Consider the following 24,642-nt stretch of genomic DNA (forward strand, 5'->3'; position numbering starts at 1 on the left):
TTGTATGTTGAGAAGGGCAGGACGCCCCTGACGGGTCGCTCTGAGTCGTTGTCGATAGGGACTGGTGTAGGGTCCATGCTGGGGGAACAGTTGAGCGGGCTAAACTTCTGTGTTTACGACTCGCTAAGCAGCAGTGAGCAGCGTTTTGTAAGTGAGCAGCTGCTTGCTTGACGGGAAGAGGGGCCACACAGTCTTCACGCCGAGCTTTATAACCTCGGCACGTTGCGTGCACAGCTTGGGCGGTTAAAGTCAGCTTCCAGGCATACGTTTTCTCTTCCCTCAGAAAACCCACCGTTTTTGGGAAAAGCAGTGTTCTTATCTACAAACAGCTCTATTCCTACCTCGTAAAATTCGACATACTCAGCCCCTGCCAGTTTGGCTTCCGGTCCCAAAAGAGCACCAACGATGCAATCATTAATCTCCTTGACGTAATCTACTCAGCCCTTGACAAAAATGAATTTCTGATTGGACTCTTCATTGACCTAAGAAAAGCCTTTGATACTGTTAATCACAACTACCTCTTACTTAAACTCCATCATTATGGAATCAGAGGCCTTGCTCTGGACTATATCCAATCCTATCTTAGTGACAGACACTAATGTGTAACCATCAATGATACAACTTCTTCCACTCTACCAATAACCGTTGGAGTGCCACAGGGCAGCATCTTAGGACCTCTTATATTTCTTATATATATCAATGATCTGCCTAATGTCTCTAATATTCTTAAACCTATACTGTTTGCTGATGATACTACTCTCATCTATTCAGACTCCAACCCACATACACTAAACAATGTTGTGAATAATAAATTAAAAAAAGTCAACTTATGTCAACTAACAAACTAACACTAAACATAGAAAAGACCTACTACATCTTATTTGGAAGCAAATCATCTAGTGCAATTCAGCTACAGATAGATAACATTAACATTAGTAATAAAAATGATGGAAAGTTTCTTGGCTTATTCCTAGACAAGAGACTCAACTTCAGCACCCACATTCAACACATAACTAAGAAAGTCTCTAAAACAGTTGGTATACTCTCTAAAATCAGATATTATGTTCCTAACTCTGCTCTCCTCTCACTATATTATGCACTAATCTATCCCTATCTGAATTATGGTATCTGTGCATGGGGGTCAGCCACTGCAAACCACCTTAAGCCCATCATCAACCAGCAAAAATCTGCTATCAGAATTATAACAAACTCTGCTTTCAGACAACACACAGCCCCCTTGTTTAACTCCCTAAACATGCTAAACATAATCTCACTCCACAAATTCTCTTGTGTCAACTACATTTACAAAACCCTGTTCTTAAATGCAAATCCTTGTCTGAAACTCTCCCTGGACAGATGTAATAGGACCCATTATCACCACACCCTAAATAAATATCTCTTTGATATCCCCAGGGTCAAACTTAATCTGTGTAAACACTCTATGCAAATAAAGGGACCTAATCTATGGAACTCACTCCCTAATGAATTGAAAAGCTGTCCAACTTTTGCCCCATTCAAAAACAAAACCAAAAAGTACCTAATTTCATCTTCGTAGTTTCCCACGCTGAGCTTTAAATTTGCTTTGTATCTAGTGTTACCAAATCTCCCAATCTTTATGTACTTAATCCAAACAACTCTATCATTGTGTTCATTGCTGTCTTCTTTTTATGTGCTTTTGGGCAAGCTATATACTGTATTGTGCCTACTAATTTTTGTTAACTACCATTCAAGCTGTCATTGCAATCAATCTGAGCTACCTATGTGCCTTAATATACCTACAAATTTTTCTCATCTTTTTTTTCTTGCTATGTATCTGTTATCATTTTTATAAATTTTGCTAGTATTTACCTACTTAAAATTTTCTTAGATTAAGAACCTGCCCGAAACGCTGCGCGTACTAGTGGCTTTACAAGAATGTAATTACTATGCTATGTATCCTCACAATCCCAATGTACCTTTTTGTATATATAAATAAATAAATAAATAAATATATAACACTGCAAACCAGCATGACAGGGCGGAGCTCATCGAAACCTTTCAAATACTAAACAATTTGGACGATGTCGATCTGGACACTTTCTTCAAAAGGTCAGATTCTCGGGTTCGAGTTCAACAAGCCACAATGTAGGACAGAAAACAGGAGATGCTCTTTCACCTGTATGTTGTAAACCCATGGAACCGTCCACTCGCTGAAGAGTAGGTAAGGTAAACGCCAAAACTCTACTGGGTTTTAAAATACAGATAGAAAAGATTATCTGGGCAAATGGATGGAACCTTTGACAAGCCGCCAGCTTCCTGTCCTCGTCGAGGTCACTAGTATTAGTGGCTCTCGGGTAATATGAAGTACACTTAACGTCGGCAAAGATCAGTAACCAAAGAAAATGGGAAGAGCAACGTGGCGGGTAAGCGAGCGAGCGAGTGACGTCATCACAACAAAGGTTGTTATAGACGTCTCCACGACTCGTGAAGTTCGCCTGTCTTAAAGACCTGTGTCCACAATACCCGCCAAATTGTCCCTCCCACAGTACTCTCAGGACACTTATGGCAGTGTAAGTGTGTAGTGAGGCCACACCACTGAAGACATTGAGGATATACCACGAGGGAGAGACAAAACTGTTGAAGGAAGGAGTCACTGGCTCCACCTGACCACCTTGTTCCTCGCACTCTCATCATCCACCGTAAGTACTGGAGTACTTTCTGCTCCACCATTGTCTTACACCTCAACATGCAATTGTTGGGGTCTGGAAATAGGCCTATGGCATTGTTGGGTTGTGGAAATAGGCCTATGGCATTGTTGGGTTGTGGAAATAGGCCTATGGCATTGTTGGGGTGTGGACATTGCCTATCGAATATGATATTTTTTATAATTTATAATAATATATAATAATAATTTATATATAATAATAATAATACAAAAATCCACTGGGACTGTGTGGTGTTGCAAACCCACGACCTAGGCATTGCCAGCTGCGTACTCTACCACTGTACCACCACTGACTTCCTAAAAGTCTTGCAATCAGATTTCTACTGATATCACAGGAAGTCTGTGATATCCTGATATCACAGGAAGTCCTGAAGCCAGTCCAAGTTTTACTTAAGACCCCTAAGCACTCAGGTGAAGGGGTGCAGTATTGTAGTTGAACACTGTACGCCCATCTTCAGATACACAGAAAATCGCACTAAGGAGATATACATCAATGAACGATCCACTGGGGCTGTGAGGTGACACAAACATTGCAGGTTCGCATCGCCTCACAGCCCGAGTGAATTTTCTCATTGATGTATATCACGTTAGTGTGATTTTGTGTGTGTAAATAATAATAATAATAATATTATTATTTATTCAAAAGATTGTGTGTACAAAGAACATAAGAGTAATAAATGAATAAATCTACAAGGGCCGTGATGAGGGTTCGAACCTACATCCAAGAAGATCCCAGACGCTCCTTAACCACTTAATTGTGCCAACCAAGAATACTCGGTTTGCCAACTGAGAAAGCGCGTTTTGATTTTTTCGTACCCATTCTAAATGTGTGCGAGGTTGGTTGTGTACGAAATGGACTCTTAGGACCTCCAGTGAGAAGTAGCCATCTTGGAAAAAATTCCCCTTATGCCCTAAGGCTGCTGGCTGGGTTAGTACTGAGTGAGCAACCATGAGTGGTGCACGTGCCTCGGGCTCCCAAACACCTGTCCGACGCGGAGTTGAAAGATCGCGCTTTGTCGGTGAAATTCAAACCTTAATGTTTGAAGAATATAAGGGTTATAATATTTGTGAAGCTAGGTGCAATAAGGACCTAACACAAAGGTCAGATGCAAGTGATACAGCACCTATGAGGACAATACAGCGAGCGTATCCAGTTGTAGCTCTGAGCGCCACCCTTGCCCACCTATGCTATCTCCAATTTATTTAGATGATACATAGATGAATCGTTTTCTGCGTTCAGTGATGATGCATCTGATACAAGTAGCATAGATAAACAGTGTTAGCGGCTTCCATGGTGGTGTTTTCCATAGATATTTTCAAGAATAGCTGAATCTCTTCTTTACTGACGGACACTCTTTGAGGCTGGCTGAATCTCTTCCAGACTGACGGACACTCTTTGAGGCTGGCTGAATTTCTTCCTGTGTGGGACCTTACAAGGCGATCTTTTCACGACTACCTTACAAATTGATCTTTTCCTGTAATCTTTGCAAGACTACCTTACATTTTACAAGCTTGGCTACAAACCACCTACAGGTACTAATGCCAAGGGTGTGCATGAGTGCGTTATTTGCAAGCACACAGAACAAAGAAACAGGAAGCGAAAATCTATCTGTACCTGGTGCAACGAGAGCGAAGTCGCACTGTGTACCCTGGACTACTTTGTTGATTATTACTCACTTCTGAAGTACTGAGTGTGTAATACAGTGTGTTACTGTGTAAATAGTGTGTGAAACTGTACATATTGTAATTTTAGTGAATTTTTAACAAGTAATATTGCGACAATAAACATTTATTTTGGACACATTGCTGACACATGTATCACAGTTCCACGGAACATTATGAACTTTCTACTGTATACATATGGTAAAGAATACAAATATGCATCATATACGATAAAAAAAGCAAATAAATCCGCATTGGAAATACATAAAACAGATAATTGAAAATATATTTGTGCCAACATCTGGTGCTTGAATGGCCCGCGCGACCGTGTCTGGGCGTGTCACGCACGGGCGACCAGCCCCTGATGACATCACAACGCACCTTGTCCACGTCCCCAGAGGCAAAGTAAGAGGAATTTGGTACTTATTTTTACATAGACATGTTCAGGGAAGGGAATTTATCATTTTACGAAGAAAAAAGAATTTTTGGGGAACACTTTATTTCATGCGCACAGGGGGGAATTTCACAATAAACTTGGCGCAGTATGGTGGTTAATCGACTGAGCTACGACATGGATAAGAATTACAACCAAGAAATCAACTTGACCTACCACGGATCCTGCAGTCTCTCCGAGACACAAACTAGGTTTTTACACAATTCCCCCATGCACCTGAGCTCTGTCAATAAGCTTGTTCTACCTCTTCACCCTTACTTCATTATACACTCTCGGACGTAGATTTGAACCCTCGTCATGGCTCTTGTGGATTTGTTTATTTCAAACTTGAAATGAAACAAACAAACAAACAAACAAACTCATTTCAAATTTGTTCATATCAAACCTACCTGTAGTATCAAAAATATTTGAAAAAATTATCTACAAACAGCTGTACTCCTACCTCGTAAAACTCGACATACTCGGCCCCTGTCAGTTTGGCTTCCGCTCCCAAGAGAGTACTAACGACGCAATTATTAGTCTCCTTGATATAATTTACTCAGCCCCTGACAAAAATGAGTTTCCGATTGGACTCTTCATTGACCTGAGAAAGGCCTTTGATACTGTTAATCACAACTACCTCTTATGTAAACTGCATCATTATGGAATCCGAGGCCATGCCCTGGATTATATACAATCCTATCCTAGTGATAGACACCAATGTGTAGCCATCAATAATATAACCTCTCCCACTCTACCAATAACCATTGGGGTGCCACTGGGCAGCATCTTGGGATCTCTCCTATTTCTTATATACATCAATGGTCTGCCTGATGTCACCAACATTCTGAATCCTATATTGTTTGCTGATGATACTACCCTCATCTATTCTAACCCCAAAACACATACACTAAATAATGCTGTTAATAATGAACTAAAAAAAAAGTCCACTTATGGATGTCAACCAACAAACTAACACTTAACATAGAAAAGACCTACTACATCTTATTTGGAAGCAAATCAACAAATGCAATTCAGCTTCAGATAGACAATGTTAACATTAATAATAAAAATGATGGAAAGTAACTAAGAAAGTCTAAAGTCTAAAGTTACATAACTAAGAAAGTCTCTAAACAGTTGGTATACTCTTCAAAATCAAATACTATGTATCTAACTCTGCTCTCATCTCACTATATTATACACCAATCTATCCCTATCTTAATTATGGTATCTGTGCATGGGGTTCAACCACTGCAAACCACCTCAGATCCATCATCCCCCAGCAAAATCTGCTTTCAGAATAATAACAAATTCTGTTTTCAGACAACACTCAGCCCCCTTGTTTAACTCCCTAAACATGCTAAACATAATCTCACTCCACACATTCTCTTGTGTCAACTACATTTACAAACCCTGTTCTTAAATGCAAATCCTGCTCTGAAACTCTTCCTGGGCAGATGTAATAGGACCCATTATCACCACACCAGAAATAAATATATCTTTGATATCCCCAGAGTTAAACTTAATCTGTGTAAACACTCTATGCAAATAAAGGGACCCAGTTTATGGAACTCACTCCCTACTGAATTGAAAAGCTGTCCAACTTTTACATCAATCAAAATCAATACTAAAAAGTACCTAATTTCATCTTCATAGTTTTTCACTTTTTGCCTTGAAATTACACTGTGTCTATTGCTACCCAATCTCCCAACCTTTATGTTCCCAATTTGAACACCTTTACCATTGTGATCATTGCTGTCTTATATGTGCTGTCAATCTGCTGTATGGTGTCTATTAATCTTGTTTAAATTACCAATCAAGCTGTCAATGTAATTAATCAGAGCTTTAATATACCAATGTGCTTTAATATACTTACTAATCTCTCTCATCTCATTTTTTTTCTTGCAATATATTTATCATTTTATTAATTCTGATAGAATTTACCTACTTAAAATTATCTGTTAGATTAAGGACCTGCCTGAAACACTGCGCGTACTAGTGGCTTTACAAGATTGTAAATACTGTACTATGCTATGTATTCTCACAAACCCAATGCACCTTCTTGTATATAAATAAATAAAAATAAATAAATAAAAAACTTACAAATTACCAAGATCATAAAGGACACGAGTAAACACTTTATCAAAGAAATGCATGAAATTAAATGTAGATAGTAAATGTAGAAATTATATGAGTAATACAGTGTGCCCTCGCTTGAACGAGCTATATGGGGGCGTAGCCGATTCATTCATGTGTGGAATTCATTCCATCAATCCGGCCCCAGCATCCCCCTTCCCCCCCCCCCCCCCCAAAAAAAAATAATAATACATATGCCAGTACACATTTACCTTTTGAAAAATTTAAATAACAAAGAATTTGAATTGCAATGAAATAAAATGATATTGCACGCTACAGTACTGTACTTACTCTACCAGTTGAGTTTTGTAGTGCAAACTTTGTTAGCCTTAATATCCTGAGAGTGCCACACACATGAATATAAATTGCTTAAAGAACAGTAACTTTTCTAACAAATGTACATTATACACTACAGTCAGTACATAAAGTACAGACCACTAGAATCACACTACTGCAGTACACTTATATCATATAAACTACACTTTGTATATTTAATGTCATTAGAACTGTGCTGTACAGCTCAATTGGTACTCCAAGGTAAGTTATGGCTAGTGCTGGGTTCTGGTCCAGTTGCCTGGGCATTCTTGGAAGGTGTTCACCTAGTTGTGTTTGCGGGGGTTGAGCTTTGCTCTTTCGGCCCGCCTCTCAACTGTCAATCAACTGTTTACTAACTACTACTACTTTTTTTTTTTTTCCCCCCACACCACACACACACACACACACCCCAGGAAGCAGCCCATGACAGCTGACTAACTCCCAGGTACCTGTTTACTGCTAGGTAACAGGGGCATTCAGGGTGAAAGAAACTTTGCCCATTTGTTTCTGCCTCGTGCGGGAATCGAACCCGCGCCACAGAATTACGAGTCCTGCGCGCTATCCACCAGGCTACGAGGCCCCCACACTGTCAGCCCCAAGGTGAGTCCTTGCTAGTGCTGGGTGCTGGTCCAGTTGCCTGGGCATCCTCGGAAGGTGAGTCCTTGCTAGTGCTGGGTGCTGGTCCAGTTGCCTGGGCATCCTCGGAAGGTGAGTCCTTGCTAGTGCTGGGTGCTGGTCCAGTTGCCTGGGCATCCTCGGAAGGTCAGTCCTTGCTAGTGCTGGTTGCTGGTCCTGTAGGCCTACTGTGAAACCATACCAAAACTTTTGAATCTTAGTTTGTTTCTTTCTTGTGAGCTTCATTACAATATCTTTCATAATATATAGTTTCAGTTAAATATCTTATCATATATCTTATCATATACATATCTTTCAGATAAAGCCATTTTTATCTGCTTTGTACACTTAAAACCAGCTTTGATTATTAGATATCATGTGCTGAGAAAGTTTATGCTTATATGCATTAGCACTTCCAACATCTGCACTTAATGCCTCACCACAAATTTTCATGTTAATGATGCATTAGCTCTCTTTAAATCGACATACCTATTCAGTGCTAGCCTTGAAATTGTCTATGTTTAACTTTACAGCAAGTCTCTCAGCTACATTTCTAATAGAATCAACTTACAAATTGTTTTATTAAAAATATTATTATTGTTAGTTTGACATTATATACATTTCATTCAGTACAGTTCTGTATTAACCCTTAAGCTGTGCATGGCATACATATTTATTTATTTATTTATTTATTTATTTACAAGAAGATATATTGGGGGGTTAACAGAGAATTTAGAAATTAAGTTAAATTACCATTACCAGGGGCCTCGTAGCCTGGTGGATAGCGCGCAGGACTCGTAATTCTGTGGCGCGGGTTCGATTCCCGCACGAGGCAGAAACAAATGGGCAAAGTTTCTTTCACCCTGAATGCTCCTGTTACCTAGCAGTAAATAGGTACCTGGGAGTTAGTCAGCTGTCACGGGCTGCTTCCTGGGGGTGGAGGCCCGGTCGAGGACCGGGCCGCGGGGACACTAAAGCCCCGAAATCATCTCAAGATAACCTCAAGAAGATAACCATTCTTGTAAAGCCACTAGCACCCATAGTGTTTCGGGACCATATACATCATATTTTGGGAGCATATACGACAGGACCTGATGGCAAAGTTCAGTTTCTCAAATTTGCTCTAATGCTTTCCAATTTTTTGTGCATACTAGCAAATCCTGCAACTTTGTCTAAATGATCACAAACGTAACTTAAAAAATAAGAAAATAAAAAAATAATTATAAAATTGAATATTGAGAACATCAGATTTTGAAATCCGCTGCAAAAATATAAACTATCACCAATTATTCCTTTGGTGTTATTATGCTCTCAGAGTAGTATATGATCTTCATTTTCATAGATTTAGAATGTATGTTTTCAGTTTAGTTTACTGTAAAAAAAATTGTCAATCAATTGTCAATCAATCAATTCAATTGTCAATTGAAATCTGTCAATGTGGCATTTGAATTATACGCCAAACCTAGAAAAAAAATTGATAACTCCAAACATTTAGGGTTTGGGAAAAATCCATTCTAATAGGATTGTAAAAGAGACAGCTGTGCACATTATTTGGAAAAATGGTGAGAATTGGTCAGAAACTGGATTTTTTAAAACTGACTCAAAGTTGAAACTCTAGTTTTAGAGATAATTGAAGTTGAAGTTATCGACAATGAATAATTTAGTTCTTATTCATTAATTTACTTATATGTTTTATTAAAGGTTGTTTGGCATTCTTACTCGAATATGTGAAACTTTTAGGTCAATGTGTGTTGTAATGATGTCAAGAATAAATACCCCCCCCCCCAGAGAAATAAAATATAGGGATTAAGGGGATAAAAATGTATTCTGTATAAAAGTTATAAAGCCCTAATCTGGTCCCTAATCATCAAAACTGCCTAAAGATACAAAGAAAATAGAATTTGAAATCTGAAAAACTGTCAAAAAATTCAGTCCCAAGTTCTGCCAGTTGTGACTGATTTATTTGATGACCAATTTCATTCTATCTTGACATAGTTAGGGATGGGTATGCACTCTCCAGGATGTAGAGGTTACAACAAAATCTGATAATAAACAAAGGAAAAAAAAAACAAATCTCCTCCCCCCCAAAAAAAATGGACATTTGTGAAAGAAACAGAAATTAACATTAGGCAATGCATTTTTATGATATATAACAAAATAGAGCATGACAACATACTCATTATTATTGATATTATTATGTATTAATCGGCAATGCTATACAGGCACCAGCTGCATATCCACTTTGTGGACACTTCTTGCTACTATTCTTCTTTGTACATTGGACAAGTGCTTGCAGCTCTTTATTACCGCATTATCCCTCAGTTCCAGTTAACAGGAGCTGTTCTCCTTTTTATTTTTTTTTTTTAAATACATTTCTGAAAATATTGGGATGAAACTTTCATGACGCTTAAGCTGTGCATGGCATACATATACGACAGGACCTGATGGCAAAGTTCAATTTCTCAAATTTGCTCTAATGCTTTCCAATTTTTTGTGCATGCTAGCAAATCCTGTAACTTTGTCTAAATGATCACAAACGTAACTTGAAAATTAAGAAAATAAATAATAATTATAAAATTGTATATTGAAAACTTCAGATTTTTAAATCAGCTGCAAAAATATAAACTATCACCAATTGTTCATTTGGTGTTATTATGCTCTCAGAATAGTATATGATCTTCATTTTCATAGATTTAGAATATATGTTTTCAGTTTAATTTACTGTAAAAAAAATTGTCAATGTGGCATTTGAATTATGCGCCAAATTTAGAAAAAAAGGATAACTTTAAACGTTTAGGGTTTGTGAAAAGTCCATTGTAATAGGATTGTAGAACAGACAGCTGTGCACATTATTTGTAAAAATGGTGAGAATTGGTCAGAAACTGGATATTTTTGAAGCCGACTCAAAGTTGAAACTCTAGTTTTTGAGATATTTGAAGTTATCAACAATGAATAAGGTAGTTCTTATTCATTGAACTACCTTATTCATTGAATAATTAATGAACTAATTCATTAATTTACTTGTATGTTTTAATAAACGTTGCTCGACATTCGTACTCGAGTATGTGAAAGTTGTAGGTCAATGTGTGTTGGAATGATGTCAAGAAAAAATAACCCTCAAAAAAACAAAATATAAAAATTCAAAGTCCTAAGTTCTGCCAGTTGTGACTGATTCATTTGGTGATCAATTTCATTCTATCTTGACATAGTTAGGGATGGGTATGCACTCTCCAGGATGTAGAGGTTACAACAAAATGAGATAATAAACAAAGGAGACAAAAATATGGACATTGGTGAAAGTAACAGATATTAACATTAGGCAATGCATTTTTATGATATATAACAAAATAGAGCATGATAACATACTCATTATTATTGGTATTATTATGTATTACTCAGCAATGCTATACAGGCACCAGCTGCATATCCACTTTGTGGATACTTCTTGCTACTATTCTTCTTTGTACATTGGACAAGTGCTTGCATCTCTTTATTACTGCATTATCCCTCAGTTCCAGTTAACAGGAGCTGTTCTCCTTATCAACAAAATGTTCTCCTTTTTAAAAAAAAATTGTCTAAAATACAATTCTGAACATATTGGGATGAAACTTTCATGATGCTTATGCCAATAAGTTGGAGACTTGTTTAACATTTAATATTAATTTTCACATAATTCAAATATTTTTTGCCCAGCCTCAGCTTTTACAGCCCAGGCTGTAGCAGCTTTAGGGTTAATGTACATGGTTTGTATTACGTAGGCTGTTAGAGAGGGAGGGGGGGCACCCGAGAACCCGCCCATACCCACTTCCCCTTTCCTGCCCACCCTCCTTACTCCTGCCTACCCTCCTTATTGCTGCCCACCCTTCTTACTCCTGCCCACCCTCCTTATTCCAGCCCACCTTCCTTACTCCAGCCCACCTTCCTTACTCCAGCCCACCTTCCTTACTCCTGCCCACTCTCCATACTCCTGCCCACCCTCCATACTCCTGCCCACCCTCCTTATTGCTGCCCACCCTCCTTACTCCAGCCCACCTTCCTTACTCCTGCCCACTCTCCATACTCCTGCCCACCCTCCTTACTCCTGCCCACCCTCCTTATTGCTGACCACCCTTCTTACTCCAGCCCACCTTCCTTACTCCAGCCCACTCTCCGTACTCCTGCCCACTCTCTGTACTCCTGCCCACTCTCCGTACTCCTGCCCACCCTCATTACTCCTGGCTACCCCCCTTTCTCCAGCCCACCCTCCTTACTCCTGCCCACCCTCCTTATTCCTGCCCACCCTCCTTATTTCTGCCCACCCTCCTTATTCCTGCCCATCCTCCCCACTCCTGCCCACCCTCCTTACTCCTGCCCACCCTCCTTACTCATGCCCACCCTCCTTACTTTTGCTCAAAGCATAATACCTAAAAAAAATTATTTAATTTTTCTAAATATTTACTGTGTTTTGGTGGGAAAAATTTAGTCATAGAAACCTTAAATTTGTTTTATTTTGCCTTAATAGGTAATACTGCTTCCAGTCTCTGCTCGGCTACCCAGGACGATAGCAAACACAACTCTTGCCCATTAATGATGGTAAGGACAATTTTATTCTTACTGTACTACCAGTGTGTGTGTTTATCATGTTGATGTTGATATCCAGTGATTGTGAGTGTATTAATCAAGATATTTTCATTAACTAGTGTATTAATGTTGGTGTTGTCATTTACCAGTGATGGCGAGTGTATTAATTATAATCATTACCCAGTGATGGTGAGTGTATTAATCATATTGGCATTACCCAGTGATGTTGAGTGTATTAACCCCTTAACTGCGTTGCCTCCAAATATGACACCCCCGCAGTGCGCAGGAAATAAATTCTCTGGAATTTTTTTTTTAAAGTGTCAAAAACCCTTCCCTGAATATGGGTATGTAAAAAAAAAATCGAAATTGTACTTACTTTGACTGCTATGGGGTCCATAAGTTGGCGCGTGACGTCATCATTCCCCATTCGCCCGTGACGTACGCTCCCGGGGCCAGTAGGGCGTGGGGCGCGCAAGTTGCGGCAAATATATTTTTTTTCATTTTTTGCGCACAGTTCCAAATACATTTTATTTGTTTTTACGTGCTAATTCTATGTATAATGAACACGTACACTATATTATGGCAGTAAAACATCCGTACTGTCCGAAGACACTGTGTTACGTGCAAGACATGTGTACACGTATGTTGCACATATTTACCATGTATCATGCTAATTTATGTATATATACAATCTATTTACACACTATACACTGTCACACAGTATATACATTCACCATCAACATACACAGAACTCCTCGAGTGTGAGCAGCCACACCCAGCCAGCCAGTCCTCTCTTATTCCTCCAACATCGTACTCACTATCACCCCCCCTCCTCCCACATTCACACCAATGTTTCAGGTTCATTTATGTATATTTACAACACATTTACACACTCTGCACTGTCACACACCATAAACACACTCAGAACTCAGCAAGTGTGAGCTGCCACACCTAGCCAGCCAGTCCTCCCTCTCTCCAACATCGTACTCGCCATCACCCCTCCTCCCACCATATTCTTACTGTTTATATTACACTATTTACATATGTTATGTATACCTATCTACATGTTTTATTCACCAGAACTATGCAAGTAAGCCGGTATTGTGTCCTAACAGTACAGTTGCTACCATACACTGCATGAGAAATCACACAGCAGACGACGCTGCGATTACGACGTCACCTCCCTCACAAAAATAGCTCCTCCCAACATACTCTTGTTGCTGTTATTATACTATATACACACACTGTATATACCCATGTACATATGTGTTCCCCGTAGTGAACCACTAAGCTAGTATGGTGAGCAAAACAAGATTGGCTCCCACACACAGTGGAGGCTACCTCAATTCTCTCCCTCCCTCACCAAAATTCCTCCTTCCACAATACTACGCACAATGCTAATTATAACCACAATCCTGGTCACTAATTCCTGTAAATGAATAATTGACCACACGTTTATTTTGAAAAGGAACCTAAGAAGTCATTCGAAGATTCCAAATGGACGAAATAATGCTGTGGTGCTGTGAACATCGTGAACAGCATTGAATCACTGATATTTGAACATTGTTCCAGGTCATTATCACACTCAGGCTCTTCTATAATACTATCATGGCTAAATAATACAGATTATATATATATTTTGACATTATTAGGCGATGCTGTGGTCACACGCTGAACAGCAGTGCTGTGCACTCATACTGCATGCGCCGGCCTTGGTTGCTCACTCACTACTGAGGCTCCAACACCCGGGAATGTGGACCACGATTTTTTTTAAAGATGGCGTCTGTTTACAAGAGCCCTGAGGAAGCTGATGTGAACCCCACGTAGCCGCGGGAGTTTTGAATGGAACGTGAAAAATAAAAATACCTGGAGGCGCGTTGCGCAAACCAGACGTGGGCCTGCAGGCGCATTGCGCAGTTTAAGGGTTAACCCTTGTGTTGCTAAGGGCTATTTGCATCTTGTCACCCACAGGTGCATAACAAAAAAGAAAAAAAAATGTTTCCTAACCTGTTAATTTGTGTTCCCTGACCACAAGAGAGAAAAAAATTAATCGTACATACAAATGGCATAAATGAGTCGACAATATGAGCGATGACGTCACACCCTGCATGCTTGCTCATGCAAGGTGCGGCCCAGAGGCATCGGGCGCAGTCTTCAAGCAGCCAGAATTGCTACGAATTTATTTTCGCGGCATTATTTATAGTGTCTACGCATATTTTATCACAAATATTCACTAATTGTGTTGCATATAATGTTACTTCATGTTCAGTGGTAATAAATGTTGCATACATTGAGTATACACATGCGCACAAAAATATTTTCCCATTATGCCAATATAATATGTATTCACATTGTTCATTATTATATTTACACACATGCACACACTATTTACAGGTTTTTGTAATATTATTGCACATTTAAGAAGTCTTGGAGAGAGTGGTAGGCATTGAAGCAGTTGACAGCACATAATGGAACTGCACACGCTTCACACCATGTTTGCACATGTTTACGTTTCTGATCTCTTTTTTTTTTTTTGTTCTACAAACTAAGCAATCACGCTTGCCTATTGCATGCTTTCCAGCTGGTGGCAAATGTTTTAGTCTGTGTGCTTGAATGACCTCCATGTGAGCGTGCCTGGGTGTAGCAGCATGCTGCAACACTGGGTTCATGATGGGTCTTTGTATGCCAGGAACATCTTTGCCAAACTTTGCTAATAACTGTGTCCCAAGTGTAAAAGCAAACGAACGGAAACTTGGTTTACGTCAAGTTTTCACCAGATACATATTATAGCTATTCAGCATGCTTATGTCAACAAGACGGAAAAACACTTTTTTCGTCCACTTCAATGTTTTCCGCACTCACTCGACAGTGCCCACCATCATGTCAGATTTATCAACCAAACGCATGTTGATATTATAGTCAAGAACACAATCTGGCTTATATACTGGTTCTTGCGTTACTCAGTTCACCTTGCCACTGTTCATCATTGTACCATCACGAACGGTTGTCAGCAAGTTCACTTCTCTTTTGTCTTTCCACGTAACTGAGAGTATTTGATCACTTTTTCTTAGCTGGCAGTCATAAACTTCAAGTTTATTGTCAAACACTGGCATTTCCCTTCTTCTTGGCTTTACTGTACCAAACAATCCAGTTCTATTTTAAATCAAGAACCTAGCTGGCAAGGGACTTGTATGGCAGTTATCCGTGTATAAAATGTGGCCCTTGTTCATCCATGGTACCATCAGTGACTTCACCACACTACCTGAGAAACCATGTTGGTTGTTACCGGGAATGTCTACATCGCTAGCAGAATACAGAATCGTGTGTAACACGTATCCTGTTTCACAGTCACAAAGAACAAAGAATTTCAATCCAAATCTGTTGCGTTTGGAGGGAATATACTGCTTGAATGCAACACGTCCTCTGAAAAGCACAAGGGAATCGTCAATCACCAGCTTCTGTGCTGGTACGTAGAAATCTCTGAACTTTCCAGTCACTTCATTCATATAGTGTCTGACTCTCCAAAATCTATCATCCTCTGTCCGGTCCTCATTACTTGCAAAATGAAGACACCTGAGGAGTATCTGAAACCTGTCTCAGGACATATTTCCCGAAGAAAGGTGTTGGAATAGTCTGGTCTTTGCTCCAATAATCTGTGATAGCGTGTTTGACACAATGTTTCATCAACATACATATTGGCAAAAATACATACATTTCACCTACAGTAGTGTTGTTCCAATGCTGCAATCGTGAATATTCTGTTATCTCTTTTCCAATGAGATGAGTCGCATGAAGGTTCATTTGGTGTACATTATATTCCATGAGCGGCTCATCATAAAATGCTCTAAAGTAATCCATTTCACACATGTCCTCACCATTATCAGGGAAAAGGTCTGTAATCCCAACTTCTTTATTGTCAAAGGCAGGAATTAGAGGAATAAAATCGTCACTATCACTCCACACAAGGACAACTGGGGTCCTGCGAGGCGCAACAGTGGCACGACAGCGAGGAAGCGTTGCACACCATGGACCAGGAGCTGTAGCCCGTCTACACAAAGTACGGCCGCTATGTGAACGTGAGGTGAAATCATGTGAACATGAGGGTCTTGGTTCCTCATGTGGTGCCATACTGCAGCGCTTGGCTGGGCGAGACGCTGCTGACGCGACAAATTCTCGCCCGGTATCACCACTGGTACTAGCAACAGGCACGGTAACACTATGCTCTGAATCCACTTCACTAAAACCAGAAAATGAGTCGCCTTCCTCTGACTCGTCGCCCAAAATATCCTCGTACTCTAAATAAGCACAAGAACTGTGTGGTCGTGGGTGAATTGGAGTAGACACTGGGCGAGGAGGCACGGGTGAGCATGTAGGCCTCGCCGTGGGAGGGGACTGTATCTCATATTCACTGTCTGTGCTACTATCATCGGTCAATTGTCTGTAGTCCTTATCAATGTCAGGGTCATCAAAAATCACTTTCCTCACCATCAGAAAATAATTCACTAATTATTTGCTCTTGAGTAAGTGATTGCGTGGTGCGTGCGCAGGAGGCGTTTGGCTGTGCATTTGCCATGGTGACCGCTGGGTAATTGGGGCCTCCCATGCATTGGTAGCGTGAGCTGGTTTATTTTTTACAAAATGGCAGCTGGTTTACTATAGCCCCTGGGCAGCGAATGGGGGCCCCCCTACCCCGATGGCCATTCAAATCTTGTGCGGTATTCCATCACGTCATTTGCCCAATATATAGCAAGTTACTCAACACATCATATGATGTGTTGCGCAGTTTAAGGGTTAATCATGGTGTTATTACCCAGTTATGTTGAGTGTATTAACCCTCTGAAATGCAAATAGCGCATAATTTTGCTCAATCAGGGGTGCGCATAACACCTTAACCACTGCATTGCGCAAAACGACAAATGCCATTCGCCAATTACTGTGCCAACTGACAAAAGTATTTTTTATTTCTTTGTATACGGTCGAAGCACGCTCGCGGTAGGTTGGGTACAAAATGGACTCTTAGGACTTACTGTGAGAGGCAGCCATCTTGGAAAAAATTCCCAGAATGTCGTAGGGCTGCTGGCTGGGTAAGTACTGAGTGAGCAACAATGGGTGGCACACGCGCCTCTGGCTCCCAAACACCTGTCCAACACGGTGTTGACTTGGGTACAAGATGGATTCCTGAGGTGTTTGCCAGATTGAAAAAAATTCCCAGCATTCCCCACGGTCATGGGCAGGCTCATATTCAAGGTAGCAACCATGTCGTATTCATCCATATCAAGCTCCCAGCCCTAGTCGGCCTTGTTTTCAAGAAAACATCATTTGATGTTGGAATAGAAAGGCATATTGCTTGAAGATGAGCATGCCAATAATTTTGATATCCCAAATCTGGAAAAAGACCTAACACAGGTATCTGCTACTAGTGATATGCATATTGAAGTGAACGATGTGAAGAGTGTGTACAGTACACAGCTCTCACAGCCCTGCCGTGCCGGACTAGGTCATCACCATCAGTGGAACAACACAAATGAATTTTTGTATGTTCCACTGAACATTTAGTGCCAAATGCAATTCACTTGGACCATCCGGGAATTCGTTAGAGCGGGGTCTGTTAGAGTGATGATGCACTGTATTTGAAAAGAAAAAAATGCAAGAATAGAGAAGTGATTGCAAATATTATTCAGCAGATATGTAAGTAATAACATTTAGCAGATACTGTATATAAGTAATAAAATTTACCAGATATGCAAGTAAAAATAATAAAGAACAGAAGAGTGGGAAATTAGATAATTAATCAAATTAAGATTTCTAGAGTAAACGAATTGAGATTCAAATAATTAATCAAATGAAATACAAATAATTAGCTAAGTTAAGAATTACATTAATATTGTAATACATGAATATTATACGGTAATAATACAAGATGGGCAAGGATATGCAATATAAACAGGCAATACACAGGCAAAAAAAAAAAAAAAGAAGAGAACAAAGAATTAGACAATTAGATTAAGATTATGAATAAATATATGGATTCAGATTCAAAATAATTAATAAAAAAGGAAACATAATTAATCAAATTAAAAATTCAGTAATCTCTTAACCCTCAAACCGCTAGGGGCCCAAATGGATTTAACACCCACAGGCGCAACAAAAAAAAAAATTCCAAAAAAATTCTTTCATCTGATAGAAGTGCTCATTTTTGTTCCCTGATCACGGAAAAAATAACAAAAAAATCGTAGGTGGCATATTTTAGCCGCAATAGGGTAGGGAAGTCTGGCAAAAAAGGGGCGTTGGCAGAGCCTTCGCCAGACGAGGTCTACTCCGCCCGAGCTGTCAGGCGGCAGTTGCCACAAATATATTATTATCTAATTATTTCAATGTCTCTGATTGATTTTTTCTGAGTTTTATTGCAGTAATATTATTCAATACAGTGAATTGTGATATATTTATATAATAAAATGTGTGAACCATCGCTGTACTCAAAATTATGGTGTGCATATTAGTGATTCAATTATTATGTTCATAAAACAATAATCAAATAATTTTGCTGTTGTTACACTATATACACAGGTTATTTGTAAGTATTTGCATGTTTTGTTCACCATAACGAACCACTAAGTTGGTATTGTGAGTCAAAAAGCAACGAGGAGTGACTGCCACACACCAGCCAGCCACTCCCTCCCGCAACGACACCTCACTCGCCCTCATTCTCCTCTCACAATACTGTTTTTGCATTTATTCACTATACACAGACGTTATATATAAGTATTTACATTTTTGTTCATAATAACTGTACATCTAAGCTTTTATGGTGAGTAAAGACACGAAGACGTAGCTACTCACACAGTCAGCTGGTGGCGGCCGCCCTCAAGGCCAGATGCACTAATATTTCTCCTCCAACAATATTGTTTGTGGTATTATTATGCTATATACACACATTATATATAAGTATCTACCTGTTTTATTCACCATACCTGTACAAATAAGCTGGTATGGTGCCCAAAGACCCTAGTGGCCTCCAGTAAACAACATGACAAGTCGTGCAGAGGACGCTCCTCCCTCACCAAAATGGCGGCTCTCAACCTCTTCCTCTTGCTGTTATCACACCCTAGTAGTAGGCATCCTTCAGTCTCGGTAGACTATGGAGTTGCGCCCTAGTTGTCAATCCTGGTGCAGCGTCTGGTGTGACTGATGAGGCCAATCTGAGAGTGGCAGTCCATCCCACACCGAGCACAAACGAAGTCCAATTCTGGTCTGTCTTCCTGGCTACCGGCCTTCCTTCTGTCTCTTTGCCTCCGATTCCTTGGCAAGTGACTCCTCGAACTTGGAGAGACCTCTTTGAACAGACTGCCCCCAGGCTGAACGGTCTGCAGCCAGTGTCTTCCACATAGCAAGATCGACGTCCATGGCTTTTAGGTCCCTCTTGCATACGTCTTTGTACCGTAGCTGGGGCATGCCTGTTGGACGCTTTCCCTGCATCAGCTTCACACCCTATACACACATTATATATAAGTATCTACATTAGTGTTCACCATAGCAAACCACTAAGCTGGTATGGTGAGTGCAGTCAATAAAAGAAGACCACACACAGAAGACGATGCCACCACCCTCCCTCCCACAGCCTTACTTCTTCCTCCATGGAGCACAGCACTAAATATCACCACAATCCTGCTATTATCAGAATCCTGGTCAGTTTTATCACAGTCAGGGGTCTTCTATAATACTATCATCACTAAATAATAGCAGGATCATATATATTATGGCATTTGTAGGCGATGCTGTGGTCAAAAGCTGAACAGCGGTGCTGTGAGCTCATGCTGCGTGCACCAGCCCTTGGTGGCTTGCTCAATACTGACGCTCTCACACCCAAGAATGTTGGGCTAGATTTTTTCTAGGTGGCATTTGGCAACTATCGGTCATGGCTGTACTATAGCTGCCCCTATCCTAGGTGGGGCATTTAAATTATAGAGCTAGACACAAAAGCATACTTAAATGATGTGTGCGGTTTCGGTTTAGTCACTGATATCATATATATATATATATATGATATGCGTGGTTTAAGGGTTAAGATTGTAATACAGTAATATCATATGGTAATAAGACAAGTTGGATAAGGGTATGCAATAGAAACAAACACATATCGCCTGGAAGCACTGATGTACTTAAAGCTTAAGAATCCATTAACAATACTGGAATATTAGACAAACAAGACTAGTAGCTAATATTAATGGGCAGATATATAAGTGAGAAATTAAATTATTAATTTTTAATTCACAAAGTAATGAATTAAAGATTCAGATAATTTGACAAATTAAGAGTTCAAGGTTTATAACATTTTGGGAAATTGAAGTGTTAGTATCAACAGATAAATGGGTAAGTTGCAAATATTGTAAGGTAAGAATCTGATAACTAGACAAATTAAGCATTCAAAAAAATATTACATTTTATAAAATTGAAGTCATTGTAGTAATAGTTATAAGAGGGGTAAATTACATGAAATTGAAGCCAATAATATAAAAAAGAAGCATTTATTAATATAAAAATATAAAAAAGCCACAATTTAAATACGGTTAGACTAGGTAAGGCTTGGTCACTCGTGTGTTAGTTTCAGCAATGACATTGGAAGTTTGCTGGTTTCCAGTTATGTCACAATCAACAAAGAAAGCCTATAATTGTTGGACATTTTTTATTTCATATCTTTTGCCTCTTCTTTCTTAACAATGATCGTTCCATTCCTGGTGTAGCACTGCTTGATAAAATTTGGGTTTTGTTTGCGAATATGCATTCTGTAGAGGAGGATCAACGCTGCTTGGGTAGGCACTCATTAACCCCTTAAACCATGGAATACATACATATACGATGGGAGTAACTTTCCCGAACACCACGCAATACATACATATACAATTGAAGGTCTAGCGCACAATTTTATATGCCCCGCAAGGGACAGGGGCAGCTATATATAGTCCAGCCACGGCCGATAGTAAACAGACGCCGCCTAGAAAAAAAATGGTGGGTAACATATCCTCATGTGAGAGATTCAGTTCTGAGTGAGCCACCAAGGCTGGCACACGCAGCATGAGCTCACAGCACTACTGTTCAGCTTGTGACCACAGCATCGCCTGAAAATGTCAAAATATATATATGTACATGGTACTGTCTCCACTCGATCATCCGGACTGTATGGGAAGGACCCCCAGCCGGATTATCACATTTTTCGGATAATGGTACTTTTTCACCGACGAGTCCTAAAGTGACCATTTCCAACTATTTTTATATTATAAACAACATAATTTGAATTGCCTTGAAAATTAAGAAAGTTATTTAAAAAAATATTTCACTAATGGCGCAACACTATGAGGCCGCACTGGTTGAGGTGTATATCTGTGACTTGTCTTTTATTGTTAGGACAACTTTCTTCCTCTTAACACCTCCAGAACGATTGATGCTGCTACCAGACATAGTCTTAGCCAAAAATGTTCAAAGTTACTATGAAAATAAAAAAGTTATTTAAAAAAATATTTCACTAATGGCGCAGCACTGTGTATAACACGAGGGACGGACGCACATGGGTTGACCAGTGTTGGACGGGTCCACTTGGGGTGGGGCAGCTATAGCGCGTTACGTAGGCCGCCAGGAGGAAAAAAATTCACAATATTTTTGAAGGAAACTTCAGCCTGTGCACAATGCTTTTAGGAAACTTATTTATTTGTTATTACATAATTACTAGTACTTATTTAATTTGTTTTTGGCTATGATTAATTGTTCTAAAATTAATGGTAATTCCTGTACCCAGGTGGTCCCTCCTGATGCACCCCTCCCAACACCACCCACCCCCCTCCTCCACCATGCGTCTAGAGCCAGAGACGGGATTAATACGGTATGGCCGTATTTTCATCCGGCCAAACCAGCTTTTATCCGGTTCCTGTGGCCATTTTGGCCGGATATTGTGATAACTTTATCCGATCACGATTTTGGCCGTATAAGGGCGTTTTCCGGATGTTTGAATCCCGGATAATCGCGGGGTTACAGTATTATTTAGCGATGATAGTTTTACAGAAGACCTCCTGACTGTGATAAAAATGACCATGATTCTGATAATAGCAGGATTGTGGTGATAATTAGCGCTGTGGTGGGAGTAGTCGTCTTGGTGGGGAGGGAGGTAGCGTTGTCTGCTGACTCAGTGTGGCCACCTTTTACTGTCTGCTCTCACCATACCAGCTTAGTGGTTTGCTATGGTGAACACAAATGTAGATACTTATATATAATGTGTGTATAGAGTGTAATAACAGCAATAGGAGTGTGTTGGTAGCAGCCATTTGGTGAGGTAGGTGGTGTCATGTGCATGACAAGTCATGTTGTGTACTGGTGGCCACTTTGGTCTTTGGGCACCATACCAGCTTATTTGTACAGTTATGGTGAATAAAACATGTAGATTCTTGTATATAATGTGTGTATATAGTGTAATAACACCACAAACAGTATTGTTAGAGGAGAAATATTAGGCATCTTGCCCTTGAACCAGTGAGAGAGGCAGCCACCAACTGAATGTGTGTGTGTAGCTATGTCTCTTATTGCCTGAACTCACTATACCAGCTTAGATGTACAGTTATGGTGAACAACACATGTAGATACTTATATATAATGTCTGTATATAGTGAATAAAAGCAAAAACATTATGGTGGGAGGAGAATGTTGGCGAGTGAGAAGGTGAGGGAGTCGCGGCCAGTGGCTGGGTGGCTGTTGTGTACTCACCTAATTGTGCTTGCGGGGCAGCCACTCCATGCTCCTTTTTGACTCACCATACTAACTTAGTGGTTCGTTATGGCGAAAAAAACATACATATACTTATACTGTGAATATAGTGTAATAACAGCAAAACTATTTGTTTATAGTTTTATGAACATAATAATTGAATCACTGATATGCACACCATAATTTTGAGTATAGTGATGGTTCACACATTTTATTATATAAATATATCACTACACTTTATTGAATAATATTACTGCAAAAAACTAAGAAAAAATCAATCAAAGACACTGAAATAATTAAGTAATAATATCTTTGTGGCAACTCCCGCCTGACAGCTCGGGCATAGCAGACTGCCTCGGACACTTGCTCTGTCAATGCCTGTTTTTTTTGCCAGACTTCCCCGCCCTATAGTGGCCAAAATAAGTCGCCTGTGATTTTTTTTTTTAATTTTTTTCCATGATCAAGGAACACAAATGAACACTTTTATATGATGAAATAATTTTTTGGATTTTTTGTTGTTGTGCCTGGTGGTATTGCTGGCCAAAAAGCCCCTAGCGGTTAAAGGGTTAATGTATAGTTTTTTTTTTATTTGCAGTTTATTGAATGAGATCTTACTTATCATTGGGATAAGCGAGTTTAGTGAGCATCTGTCTGGTGCTATGGTGACTGTTTTTATCTTTTCTGATAGACTTTTAATAGTATCATTAAAGTTTCTCTCTCATACGGAGCACACCTGGAGAGAGTTTCGGGAGTTCTTCTACTCCCCAAGCCTGACTTGGTGGGCCAGGCTCGACTTCTGATAACTTGGTCCAACAGGCTGTTGCTTGAAGCAGTCTGCAGGCCCACGTATCCACTATAGCCTGGTTGGTCCGGCACTTCTTGCAAGAACCTGTCCATGTGCCTCTTGAATACATCCTCCTTCGTTCTGGCAATATTTCTAATGCTTACTGGTACGGTATTGAACAGCTGTGGACCCCTAATGTTTAGACAGTGCTCTCTGATTGTGCCTATAGCACATCTACTACTCACTGGTTCTATTCTGCATTCCCTTCCATACCTTTCGCTCCAGTATGTTGTTGTTCTACTGTTCAAATTTGGGACCTGGCCTTCAAGTATCTTCCATGTATTTGATATCTTTCTCATCTCCTTTCCAAAGAGTGCATTTAAAAGCTTTGAGACGGTCCCAGTAATTTAGATGTTTTATCATTTCTATGTATGCTGTATTTGTTCTCTGTATTTCCTCTAATCCAGAGATCTCTCCTGGTCTGTAAGGGGAAGTGAGTACAAGCAATAGTTAAGATGGGACAGCATTAGTGATTTAAGTAGTATTAGCATTGCTGGTCCCTGGAACGTTCTCATAATCCATCCTACCATTTTCCTGGCTGCCACTATATTTGCTCAGTTATGTTCACTAAATGTCAGGTTGTCAGACATCATAATTCCCAGGTCTTTTACCTGTTGCTTTCCT

At 39.8% G+C, this 24,642-nt stretch overlaps 1 protein-coding gene across 1 annotated transcript in view; it reads left to right on the top strand.

The window, feature by feature from the left end:
* Positions 1 to 2,449: 2,449 nt before the first annotated feature.
* LOC138371134 (tripartite motif-containing protein 59-like) overlaps positions 2,450 to 24,642 on the top strand; it is a 93,675-nt gene continuing 71,482 nt past the window's right edge. Inside the window, exons 1-2 of the mRNA XM_069335968.1 lie at positions 2,450 to 2,678; positions 12,367 to 12,437. Of these exons, the coding sequence (XP_069192069.1) occupies positions 12,432 to 12,437 (6 nt within the window). The 5' untranslated portion in view covers positions 2,450 to 2,678; positions 12,367 to 12,431. The remainder of the gene's footprint in view (positions 2,679 to 12,366; positions 12,438 to 24,642) is intronic.

The sequence above is a fragment of the Procambarus clarkii genome, chromosome 35, assembly GCF_040958095.1.
Source record: "Procambarus clarkii isolate CNS0578487 chromosome 35, FALCON_Pclarkii_2.0, whole genome shotgun sequence".
Classification (NCBI taxonomy): domain Eukaryota; kingdom Metazoa; phylum Arthropoda; class Malacostraca; order Decapoda; family Cambaridae; genus Procambarus; species Procambarus clarkii.